At 38.0% G+C, this 13,909-nt stretch overlaps 1 protein-coding gene across 1 annotated transcript; it reads left to right on the top strand.

The window, feature by feature from the left end:
• Window positions 1–2,822: 2,822 nt before the first annotated feature.
• On the top strand, window positions 2,823–10,303 carry LOC117327150. The gene is made up of 6 exons (XM_033884001.1): window positions 2,823–3,392; window positions 3,612–3,836; window positions 4,358–4,516; window positions 5,563–5,631; window positions 8,226–8,304; window positions 8,553–10,303. Exons 1-6 carry the CDS (start codon window positions 3,116–3,118, stop codon window positions 8,965–8,967), a joined length of 1,224 nt encoding a protein of 407 aa, XP_033739892.1. The 5' UTR covers window positions 2,823–3,115; the 3' UTR covers window positions 8,968–10,303.
• The last annotated feature ends 3,606 nt before the right edge of the window (window positions 10,304–13,909 follow it).

Raw genomic sequence — 13,909 nt, 5'->3', positions numbered from 1 at the left:
CTGCTTCCGATACAGGTAACTACAAGGTTTTATTCTATCCGGATAAAAGGTTATTTAGATATATCTAATTCAATTAATGAAAAATTGATTACTGCTAAGTGATGTATAGACAAAATAATTGATATATATTAGATAAGAATAGTACATTTATATAAATGTGTATATATATATACGCATGTTATGTATTTTAATACGACATCAAGGTGCTCTCTACAAAAGAGCTATAGGGCCAGGTGATTTTTTTTTTTTTTTTTTTTTTAATGTTTTTTTAATTTTCTCGATTAAAAGGTCCATCTGTCATTGAGACAATTAACTAAATTCCCTGTTCATGAGTTGATTTTCCTTTATATATTTGATATATAGGACACAGGAACCCCTTATCCCTCTACATTGATATAGTGGTTTTGGTCAACACTATCACCGTTTAAAAAATGAAATGATAAAATCCGCCTAATTTGTGAAAAATGGCAAAATACTTACGGTCATTCTGAATTTCATACATACTTACTGCTCATTTACACTCTATCCACTGTGTGTGGCTTTAGTTTGTCATATATTGATAGAACAAAGGCAATGTACATATCTCATTATATCATTTGACATTTCTTTCAGTTGTTTCAATTTCGACAGAAATTCTTCACTTTTGCCCACATCATCAATGAAAACACTATAAGTAAGCTATATATTGTTCTACTAATTATTCGACATTATAATTGTGAATTCATGATTAAATGTGCTTTTCATAAGAACCCCTTAAAGATGGACGGTATTTACCTTTAAAAAAATATCTAAGTGGTGGGAACTATCAATAATCGCGGTTTGCTGCGATATAAAATATGGAATTCGACACGGACTCAAAATATCTATAGATAGCTAGATAGCACGGATCTAGTCAGAAAGAAATTATGACCGGTCGCATAGCATACACTGCATAGGCAACTTGTCAGAATTAAGGCAAATTAAGGCGACTATAATGTTAAAAATCATTTGCAGAAAAAGATACAAAACGCCATATTTACCAAGAGTTTTTTTTACAAAACGAATACTTTCTATTCGACGGAAGTAAATGATCTAGTTACGTGACGAACGATACGACCCATTCGGCTGTCTTCGGAATGTTTACGAACAACAACTCCGAAAATATGAAGAAAAAAGTTGGCAGTATAGAGTCGTGTATCGATTTATTATGGATATATCTAATTTAATTATCTATTGGCCGATCTCTCCGTTTCCTGAGTGCGAATTCGAAGATCTCAGTCGCTTTAATGAAACAAGTGCACATAAAATGGTAACCAATTTCATAGTAAAAATTGATTTTTCTTCGATTCTTATTGGAGTTATCGTCCTTTCAGATTTTATTTGGTTTTTGTATTCATAACAAATGGCAATACAATGCCAAGTATCCCACTGTAAGGAAATACCATTTATCAAAATAACTTATAAGCATGGAAACCCAGGGATTTGGTTGGTGTTGTTTTGTTTTAAATTTTAAATAAAACACATGCCACCATATTCGAACAATCTTTTAAGCTCACGTCCACCAGGGAAATTTCTTTATAAGACAGGAATTTATAACATTGACTGGTAAACACGTACAGGAGCGAGGAAAGAGTATACAAGCTGTATCTCACTACACGCCATAAAGGGGGGGGGGGGGGACTAATATCGGGATGGTTTCTCCTTTATCTTCCGCTCAAGGATATTTGGATAAACCAAGAGTGAGGCCCGATATACCCGGTACCCCTCTGTATGTTGATCACAGAAGGCAACCAAATGTAGGACGCCTGCATAAAGCCATCCTTAATGACCCTGGCTGGTTTTGTCTCCTTGACACTCGTCCTAATATGACCCTGGCTGGTTTGGTCTCCTTGACACTCGTCCTAATATGACCCTGGCTGGTTTGGTCTCCTTGACACTCGTCCTAATATGACCCTGGCTGGTTTGGTCTCCTTGACACTCGTCCTAATATGACCCTGGCTGTTTTTGTCTCCTTGACACTCGTCCTAATATAACCATGGCTGTTGATGTGTCCTTGACACCCGTCCTATTATGACCCTGGCTGTTGATGTGTCCTTGACACCCGTCCTAATATGACTCTGGCTGTTTATGTATCCTTGACAACTGTCCTATTATGACCTTGGCTGTTGATATGTCCTTGACACCCGTCATCATAAGAATAGCTGTTCCTGTTGGTGTCTTCTTGACTTCCAACTTCATGTGACCCTGGATGTTGGCGTCTCTTTGACACACGTCCCAATATGACTCCGGCTGTTGGTGCCTCCTTGAAATCGGTTCTCATATGACCAAGGCCGTTGACGTCCTCGAATAATCCTATATGATGATGTCTCCTTAACACCTATCTTTTTATAACCGTAGATGTTGGTGTCCCCTTGACACCGGTCCTCATATAGCAATGGCTGTTTTTGTTGGTGACTCCTTGACTTCAATTCTCATATAGCCCTGGCTGTTGGTGTCTCCTTGACACCGTCATTAACTGACCCTAGCTGTTGGTGTCTCCTTGACACCGTCATCAACTGACCCTGGCTGTTGGTGTCTCCTTGACACCGTCATCAACTGACCCTTGGCTGTTGGTGTCTCCTTGACACCGTCATCAACTGACCCTGGCTGTTGGTGTCTCCTTGACACCGTCCTCAACTGTCCTGGCTGTTGGTGTCTCCTTGACACCTAACCTCACATAACCCGGAGTGATTTTTTAGTATTGGTTTCTCTTTCACACCCGTCTTCATATGACACTTGCTAGCAAACGAACACAAATCGAAAACATAAGCGATACTTGCTCCTCGTTGCATGGCGATCAATATGGAAGGGTTACATAGAGAAACATAGCCGACATATTCCAAACCTGGTATAATGAGCCAGGAGAGATGCCATGTAAACAACATATATCAGAGAAAATTCACTACTATAAAACTGGTCTTAAATGACCCAATTCAAGTGGACATTGTCCGTAGATGACATTGTGTTGATTACTTGCAGCCCATAGAACATTAAATTTATGATACCAAACTCATAATCCAGAATTATTTTATGTATTAATGTTTTCGATTTTTCCACAGGAACCATCCACACTAAGTGTTCTCTGGTCAATTTGCCGATGGTTTTGACCTGTGGTCAGTCTGAAGTTATCTATATACACCAGACGACCTTGACCGATTGGCCAGGATCAATTTCGGCGTCCACGTGTGAACTTCCCATTTGTAATCAATACTGCCGTGCATCTACACACGATCATGATACCTACTTCAATGGCCGGCAGACGGCACAATATACATTTTGGCGGGAAGGTTTGATTGGGCATGACTATCTGACCGGAAATTGTAATACGTCATCTTCGTCGAGCTTGGTGCACGTTCGATACGAATGTTTGAAAGGTATTGTGTTTTACATAGAGGCATACGAATGAAATAAATGAATAAAAAGAGTTCCATTCAAAAATGACAACTGAACTATGTACTAAAAAAGTGAAACACGTCATTGAAAATACACGAAAACAATGTAATTATTAAACAACTGTTATGTCGGATATTATATTTTTCTTCGCTTACACGATATTTTTTTCTTCTCCTTTTTGTTGAAAATATAATAAACAGTGAACAGATTAAACAACGTATGTAGCAACACCGAGATTTCGGATGTGACATCCGGGTTCCTGACGAGTCCAGGATTTCCAAGTTCACCAACGTCACGCCGAAATGGCTGCCAATGCGAAATAAAAGCTTCCGATAATGGCATAGTGACCATGACAGCTATTCTCATCAATCCAGTCCCTACTAACCTTCAACCAAGATGGACATTTGAGGTTATTGATGGAAAGGGTAATACGTAGTTATGTTATTTTATCTCTAACTCGCTTAATAATGTTCTCGGTGTTCATGTAAATTATTATTGTAAGTGATATATTATCTGCCATTTTCAAATCTGCGGCATTATGGAAATTTAAGATATATTCCTGATCATTTCTGCAAAATATCTTTTTTAATTATACTCAAGGATCGTTCCAATTATGTAAAAGTCTTTCAAGAGGTTTTGTCCGATTCTGACCGTTTCTAATTCTTAAATATGACTTTAATTAACATCCCACGTCCCAGTAAAAAAAAGCGTAATAAGTACACAATGTACTTAGTACATTATTTTGTTGATCTAATGAATGCTTGACACACACATTGAATTCAAAGCATATAATATTAATGTATAATCAAAAGAGTACATTAAAACTGAAAAGACTTACTCAAATAATCATTTTAAAAAACTACTTTAATTATGCTTAAAAGGACCCCAAATCCACCGAAAACGTAACTTACCAACAAATATTTTTAGTGAGTGAATATTTTAACAGGAACAGTTCAAATCATGGATACTGAAGCTCTGTTTACAACAACTGTCGATCTTCATTCCTCGACCGAGATAAAAGTGAAATTTTCTAGTTCCGGTGACACAACTGGAGTGCGCACTCATTTAACGTCATATCCCAGTGGTTTCTGGGTAAAATACACAGGTAAACGTGAACATATACTGAAACTTTGTAAGAAAGTGGGGATAGTATTATAGTAAATGATTTGCTACAATGTTGCATGTACAGGCGTTTAAGGGGTGGGGGTGAGGTTGGGGTCTGCTGGTTGTGTTTAGGGAAGGGGTCTAATATTATTAAAGTTAGCAAACTAATGAATATGACTAATGTCAAAAACTAATGAAAATGTGTATTTTTATCAGATTAATTAATAACATGATTTGTCCTCCTTGATAATTAAGAATGAAAAAATATTTTGTTGTGAAACTGTGCTATGTATCATTGTAAATATGTTTTTCTCTATATATCATGTCAATATGTGAAAAGAGAATACAATGAATTTGAATTTGAATCGGAGCAAAGTTGATCCTGTTCGACATTTTTATGGCATTGTCTTGAAAGTGCTCCTTTTTGGAAGCTGAACTTCAAAGTATGACACATTTGTAAAGAATCCAAGATGGAGATAAAAATTAACAGGGCTTTAATTTGAAATTTATCGCTTCGCCTATACACAGTCCGTCACAAAAATCATAAAATGGTACCCAAGGTGCAGTATGGAAATGGGGGGAAATCAGTATTACCACCTATTAGATCGAACTTTACCAATAAAGAGTCCAAAAGGTTTTTTCGGGATGAAATCAATTATTTATACACATTTTATTTTTAAGTTGCTTAAAATTTTGGAAGGTGATAATAGAATAAAGTATGTAACCTTTAGTATTGTATAAAATATTTTACACCATATTTTTGTTTTCAATCGATCTTTATTACTCTTTAACTTAAACTGATAAAAATGTGTCTACCTTCAAAAACCTTCAATGCCAAACTGCACACATTGTGTGATGTCTTTATTAATTAGTTGAAATGAACACCTGTATGAGAAAAACGATTGATTGATTGATTGATTTATTGATTTGATAAAAGCAAATAATGGACTATCTGCTATCTATTATCATTGTGTAATGTTTGAAGTTTAAACTTGTACATATATTCTTAAGGACAGGAATATATAAGAGCATTCATTATTTTTGCAGCTTTTCCCATGTTTTCGACAATAACTCTTCGATGTTCTGCACCTCCTGATGAGAATGGCGTATCTGCAGGTATATAGAACCATATCTCCATAGCAATGGCCGAGTCAGAGAGAGGGGGAAGTCATATAAATATATGCACCGATATTTTACATTCATTTATACACTGTAACAGACGAAATACCTCCAACTAAGTGCGTATCAGTTAACAAAAATGCTGTTGTTTTATTACTTATAGGTACTATGATAAATCCATCGGGTCCCCTATACATCAGTTTTTGTTTTTTGTTTTGTTTTGTTTTTTGGGGGGAAAGGGGGGGGGGTGGCATCCCACCACCCGCACCCCCACCACCCAAAATTGCGCCCCCCTCCCCTCCTTCTCAAAATATTGTATCCGCCTCTACATAGGTATGATACATAAAGGTGTATCTATTATACACATGTATGTAAAGACTGTGAAAAGATATTGTAAAATAATGAAAATAAAACTCATTATACAATTGAATCATCCTTCCAGGTCTCTTCAGTAAGCTAAACTACATCTGGCGCATTTGCCACATCATTTCATCTTTTTTTTTTTTTTTTTTTTTGATTTTTGATTAATTTCAGAAGAACATGCAAGACGTCTTCATATTCCGACACAAGTATTAACGAGAAAAAGAAAGGCCAAGCACACAAAATTAACCCATATCCAATTTCTAAATATCCCGCCATGGATACTCCAGCTGTTACGTGTACTTTGTAGTTTTCGGAAATACCTGGAAAATTTGTCATGGCAAAATTGAAGATTTGTGGATAAAACTTAAACAATAACAACAACAAAACAAAAAACAAAAGAACTTGTTTGATCTTTGATGTTATAGCCGGGGACGTTATAGCCGAGTACGTTATAGGAGGGGACGTTATAGCCGAAGACATTATAGCTGTGGACATTATAGCCGGGGAAATTATAGCCGGGGACTTTATAGCCGGGGACATTATAGCTGTGGACATTATAGCCGGGGAAATTTTATAGCCGGGGACTTTATAGCCGGGGACATTATAGCCGGGAACGTTATAGCCGGGGACGTTATAGCCGGGAACGTTAAAGCCGGGGACATTACAGCAAGGGCATTATAGCCGGGGACGTTATAGCAGGGGACGTTATAGGAGGGGACGTTATAGCCGGGGACGTTATAGGAGGGGACGTTATAGTCGGGGACATTATAGCCGGGGACGTTATAGCGGGGGACGTTATAGCCGGGGACGTTATAGGAGGGGACGTTATAGCCAGTTACATTATAGCCGGGGACGTTATAGCGGGGGACGTTATAGCCGGGGATGTTATAGCCGAGGACGTTATAGCCGGGGACGTTATAGCGGGGGACGTTATAGCCGGGGACGTTATAGCCGGGGACATTATAGCCGGGACGTTATAGCGGGGGACATTGTATCCGGGGACATTATAGCCGGGGATGTTATAGCCGAGGACGTTATAGCGGGGGACGTTATAGCCGGGGACATTATAGCCGGGGACATTATAGCCGGGGACATTATAGTCGGGGACGTTATAGCAGGGGACGTTATAGCCGAGGACGTTATAGCCGGGGACATTATAGCCGGGGACATTATAGCCGAGGACATTATATCCGGGGACATTATAGCCGGGGACATTATAGCCGGGGACGTTATAGCCGGGGACGTTATAGCCGGGGACATTATAGCCGGGGACATTATAGCCGAGGACGTTATAGCCGGGGACGTTATAGTCGGGGACATTATAGCCGGGGACATCAAGCAGGGGACGTTATAGTCGGGAAATTATAGCCGGGACGTTATAGGAGGGGACGTTATAGCCGGGGACGTTATAGGAGGGGACGTTATAGGAGGGGACGTTATAGCCGGGGACATTATAGCCGGGGACATTATAGCAGGGGACGTTATAGTCGGGAAATTATAGCCGGGACGTTATAGCAGGGGACGTTATAGCAGGGGACGTAAGAGCCGGGGACATTATAGCCGGGGACGTTATAGCGGGGGACGTTATAGCCGAGGACGTTATAGCCGGGGACATTATAGCCGGGGACATTATATCCGGGGACATTATAGCCGGGGACGTTATAGCAGGGGACGTTATAGCCGAGGACGTTATAGCCGGGGACATTATAGCCGGGGACATTATAGCCGGGGACATTATAGTCGGGGACGTTATAGGAGGGGACGTTATAGCCGGGGACGTTATAGCGGGGGACGTTATAGCAGGGGACGTTATAGCCGGGGACATTATAGCCGGGGACATTATAGTCGGGGACGTTATAGGAGGGGACGTTATAGCCGGGGACGTTATAGCGGGGGACGTTATAGCAGGGGACGTTATAGCCGGGGACATTATAGTCGGGAAATTATAGCCGGGACGTTATAGGAGGGGACGTTATAGCCGGGGACATTATAGCTGGGGACATTATAGCAGGGACATTATAGTCGGGGAAATTATAGCCGGGGACGTTATAAGAGCGGACGTTATAGCCGGGAACGTTATAGTCGGGGACATTATAGCCAGGGTCATTATAACCGGGGACGTGATAGCCGGGGATTTTACAGCAGGGAACGTTATAGAAAGGACGTTGCAGCAAATTAAACTAAATCATCACGGAATGAAAAATATAACAAATATCTTATATTTCCAGTTACCATAGCTGTATCTTGTGCCTTGGTGGTAGCCTTCATATTGTTCCTACTGACCATTGTGTATTTTGGACGTAAATGGTAAGTTCAATAATTCTTGAATATAATATAATATTTTATTTCTAAATTCAAAGTTTTGATGGTTAAACCACAAAGCAAATAGAGTAAACAGCAAGGAGAAAATTTATCACGAAAAGTCAAACATCAATGGACCTAGTAAAGCATTAACAAATTTGGCTCTAGTAACAAATTTCAATTGGCTGAAGCATTATGAATTAAGAATATGAATTGTTCGAATTAAAAACTCCATTTTCGCCCGAACTGAACAGGTGGCGGAACAAATACCCTAAATTACGGATGATAAAGCACAGGAAAGCGACACCTGACGGTGGGCGAGACAACTACGGACTTGAGTTTGACTCCCATTCTGATCGGTGGTCGGACTCGGAAATACCGGATATTGGTGCCAGCAGGTGCATGTCACTTCCGGAAATCTATCTCGCTCAGCAGATTGGCAAAATGAGCCTTGAAGGTCACTCGACCCCTCGTAAAGGACGTGTGGAAGGTCGACGGAAAATTTCTACGATCAGTCTCCCTTCCTCATCTTCCTGTAGACTCTCTGTGATCACGAACGAGATTGTGCGAGAGTTCGACGAGTTTGACGACGAGACCGGAAGTTACGATTCTTTCGCTGTGGAAATTTTTCATCTAGATGGAATTACTGGTGACGAAATTGATGTGTAAATGGCTCCGGGATAGGTGGATTTGATTGTTATTAGTAGCCAAAAGTTTATCATGATCATTTTTTAAAATAAGCCCCTTATGTGTGATGAATGACCTGTTTGATATTTTGTTCTTGGGCTATAGGCAATTTTGTCAATCATGAAAGTATCGTAATTATGCTTATTCATTGGTATATAAATCTGTTAACGAAATTATTTCGAGTTATACAGAGACAACTCAATCTACCCGATTCTTCGTTCAACGGCGATGACGGTAATTAAAGAAAACATCTGTTTAGATACGGACACTGTTTCTGGCAGAGTTATAAATTAGTTGGTATATATCAATTTGAAAAAAACGGTTTCTTTTGCAACTTAAGGAAACTTCTTGAAAGCTATAAAATGAGCCACCAAACGTTTAGAGACGAATGATGTTTGTGAGATTATTGATCTTCCGTTCTACATTCAGTTTTCTAAATCAAGTCGAAACTACGCAATAAAGTAACAGAATAAAGTTAATCTGGTAAAGGTAACCATCAGGCAATATTGAAAATCATATTTTTTTCTTTTTATTTTCGAGGATTCCGAGGGCACCCATGTCCCACGCAATCCAATTTTAAAAAATCACCATTTAGTGAAATTATAGGTATTTGATATTATGTAACCTTTCACTTCAGGAAAAAATAATCATAACCTGTAAGCATCATGGGTTGAGGATGCAGGAAGGATACTATCAAGGAAGAGAAAATCCGTTTGAAATTTTCAAATAGAGTTATATTTACTTCATATAACTATATCAAATACCGAACCTTTTTCGCCATTGGCGGTCTAGCTTATTGTGTCTTGTAGCGTCCGAAATGTTGTCTACAAAAGGAAGACAACAGTTACATGAAAATGTGATCTAATCTTCTACTCTTCTCCGCCTTCGAGGTTTCCAAATGTTTCTCGAAAACCGTAGGGCGGAATTCGACGAAAATTTACTTGAGAGTTTGTATATGACCAGCGGTACGCAGGAGTATTTTCGTTTTTCGATCGGTCATCCGATTGGTCAGCCATCAGATTGGCTGGAATTTATATATTGTTTGATTTTTAGTTAAATTTGGTATATAGCTGTAGTGTGACGATACAAACGCAGTTGCGAAATCAACAATTTTTTATGACTGTCGGGGTCGTTTGGGGACGTATGTAACGGTGTCCATAACAATGAATACTTGCTGCTGTTTATGATAAGGTATGGGAATATATACAATGTACCATCTAACAGGACTGGTGTTGTTTGCGTTTAATTCACAAACTTGTAAGATTTAGAAAATGTATGATAAGAATGCATGTTATTATGAATGAATGTATGTTAGTAAGCCCGAATTTTGTTCAGACGCCCTTTTGAATATTGTAATTAGGATAACAAGAATGCTATATAAAATATATTGAATATGATAAGAATAATATGCCTCCTTTGTCTCATAACATATGCGTCTGAAAGGAATACAAACTGAAAATAGTTGGCGTTAATGTACGAATATCTATACAATATTCACTGTGTACACTGCCTCCGTTCAGAAATCGCCTGTCCGTCACCCAGCGCTACATTGCGCAGCTGATGTTGGTTTCCAGTATCAAAACTAAAACAATCTGGACGAGTTATTTCCCTTCCATCATTGAGGTTGCGTCAGGTCTCGTTTTTGTGAAGACCACACTCGGTCACAGTCTTTACCGCGAGTTACCGCTCCTTCGCTACGAGTACTTATCTTAACGATGTTTTTACCCATCGTTTTAATCAAAAAATCAAAATCTCGACAATTTTATATTCCATAAACCCAATTTTTGCTGTACACTGTTATTGAGTATAATTTCCCCCACAATATGTAATTCAATCAACTACTTCGTTTATTTTAACACGTCCCGCAGTGTAGTACATATACAAATGTAGATTTAAACAGAGCCTGCTATCATTGAAAGTTAGCACGAGCACATTCTTTCACCACTATGTAGCACAAATAAGACATTCTATAACCAATATATAGTACACGTATTAGCACGCGTCTAACGCATCCAATTACCATCATGTATCAAAACTATATATTCGACCATGTATTTCCAGGTTAAAAGCAATCCAATTATTGTACAGTGCAAACAATATATCCTTCTGTCAATGCTTCCCCTCAGGTAGGACATACGAATTATGCTTTTGTAATATAATCCTTTCTTTTCTTTCAAATCAATATTCTTCCTAATATCTCGCTGGACGAAGCCTCAATTTGGGTCTGTAGTAGAGCATCCGCCCCTGTGATGAAGGCTTTGGGCTCTGTCTCCAGGCCGAGACACGTTTAATGAAATGGCAACTGCTGATTCTGCTTACACAGGCAAACTGTCTTTATGTCAATACAGGTCAAATTCAGGTCAATTTGTTGACTTGAATTGACTAATCTGCTCTTTTCAGGTCCTGAAAATCTAGACCTAAATTTGACCTGAAAATGACCTGAAATTGACATGAAATTGACATGAAAATTTCACCTCAATTGCATATGAAGACTTGTTCAGGTCAAATTGACCTAAAAATGATATGATAATAATCTAAAAATTTCTTCATGTGAAATTGACCTCATTTTCAGGTCATTTTCAGGTTGATTTCAGATCAATTTCATGTCAATTTGTTTAAAGTAAAATAGACATGAAGACATTTTGCCTGTGTAGGACTCAGTATTTTACGGAGTGAGACGACTGGTGCACCCGTAGAACGAATATTCATACCCTGCCTACACTGCTTTCCGGCACTGCTCTGACGACGACCAACGGTCAGAAATTGTCCGTCCGTCGTCTAGAGCTACGTTATCGCAGCTAGTGCACCCGTTGTTAGCATAATGCGTGTAAGATATCCTTCAATATAATTCAGTGAGACCGCACTATAAAGACACTCATAAGGAGGAAGATTTGACTATATCAGTGCCTCATTAAACACACATTTTCGTTAATCGCATGCTTTCCGTTTTTGTAAACCAATCATTTGCTCATCGTCTTGCCCTCGTTTCATCGCTCTAAAGCTATAATGACGGTGTCATAAAAAAAAATCAGCTATTCTTTCTATTTGTCATCAATATTGTACATGTAAACACTAAAAACACATTCACTTCATGTTTTATGATAGGTATTTAAGGTTAAAAGCTTTGGAATATGCTGTCAAATTGGAAAGATTTTCAATACTATTGTGAACAAGTTGAAATGTTTTGGAAACGCCGCTTTCCATGCATAACAAATATTGTCACCAGCATTGACATACGAAAACATGTATTTAATAGCATTCATGAGGAGTCACTGAAACAAGATTCGCTGTCGCGAATAAATAATTTTCCCTTATTTTTGAGTGCATTATCGAAATGAAAAATACAGTTGATATAGAATGATATGCAGTTTCAGGAAAATGAACAGAGAATATTCTAGTTTACATCTGTAGTCGCACCTGTACACACCTGTCTATAACTAAAGACAGTCCCCATCAAGGAAACAAAATGATTTCATCACAGAATACTGGTTGTTTCGGATACCCGTAGGTTACACATCAGCTACAATATACTACAATACTGCCATGTTGTAGACTCGACATCAGCCAATTTATCCAGAAGGAGGAATCCCTATTCGTAGAGTAGTTAATGAGAGCCGGGGTATATTGACATACCCCTAAGTTAACGTTTATCTCACTAGGTCACAGTAACCATAAAATAAAGTATTCAAAACTTACGATTTTAAGAGAAAACTAAGAAATTATTTTATCAAATATCCTTCTGGAACTAAAGGACAATAGAACAAAATAAGATATTCAAAACAATTCTTTTCTAACATTACCGAGATAGACAGAAAGAAATTATTTCGATATTGTGTACATTGTTTGAAAAATACAAAATATCGAAACTGTTTATTTTACCATGACAAAATCCTTAATTATATTTAACTTATGGTACGAAAGGATAAGTATAATCTTCTGGTCCCAATTATTCAATAGGTGGTTATCTTTAACACTTTATCAATGAAAGTCTCTTTTTACTTTTACTTCAAAACCTTTGTCTGTGTATTCCATACTAAAGGCAGGTGGAACCGGAAGAGTTAGATTTACCCAAAATGATTTTATGAGATTTTAAAATCGATGTTAAACTTTAGTTTAAACAATATTTATTTATATTCAAGACAAGTGTACATATCCATTGCAAATTATACATTGGTGAGGGATTTAGAAACAAGCTTAAAGCTTTTGGACAACTCAGCTCTGAATGCCAGACCATATATACTACCGATGTCACAAAAGACGGTACACCAAAATATATACACTCTCAAGTCATTGTTCCACTTGTGGTCATGTCTAAGTTTACAAAAGGATTTATGGTACAGTAACATTTATCGAATGCTTATTGTATGTTAGACGTATTTGATATACCTATCATTTTTGGAAGTCTACATTATCTCTTAAATAGAATATAATTATATGTTTCAGACAAAACAAACGTGAAACTACAATGTTAAAATAAATACTTATATGTTAAAAATATGTGATTATGGGGCATATCAGGTGTATGCAAATACATAAAGCTCATCATAAGTCAATTACTTTGTATACAAAATCTGTTTATTTGCTGAAAATTAGTAAAAAAAAACCCCACTTCAATTTTAATACAAATGCTGTGCACATTTCCAGAATCATATCTCTGTTTTACTCGCAAACCCTCACCATATCAGATATAATGTATTATATAATACATGTGCATGTCAGTATTCTAAAGGATTACCGCTAAACCGCAAAACATTATTTTGTAAATATCTTTTTTTTCATTAAAAATATCATCCTGTCTCTAAAACAATACCGCTATTAATATAAACCGCAGTCAAGCGAACCCTGACGTCATGAATAGCAATTGTCAATCTAAATAAGCAGCTATGACGGGATTTGCCTACGGCGGTTTGTAAGCAGACGTCAG

Source organism: Pecten maximus, chromosome 5 (assembly GCF_902652985.1).
Source record: "Pecten maximus chromosome 5, xPecMax1.1, whole genome shotgun sequence".
Classification (NCBI taxonomy): Eukaryota; Metazoa; Mollusca; class Bivalvia; order Pectinida; family Pectinidae; genus Pecten; species Pecten maximus.
Note: the sequence above shows the minus strand (reverse complement) of the source record. Positions and strands in the feature narration are given on the sequence as shown.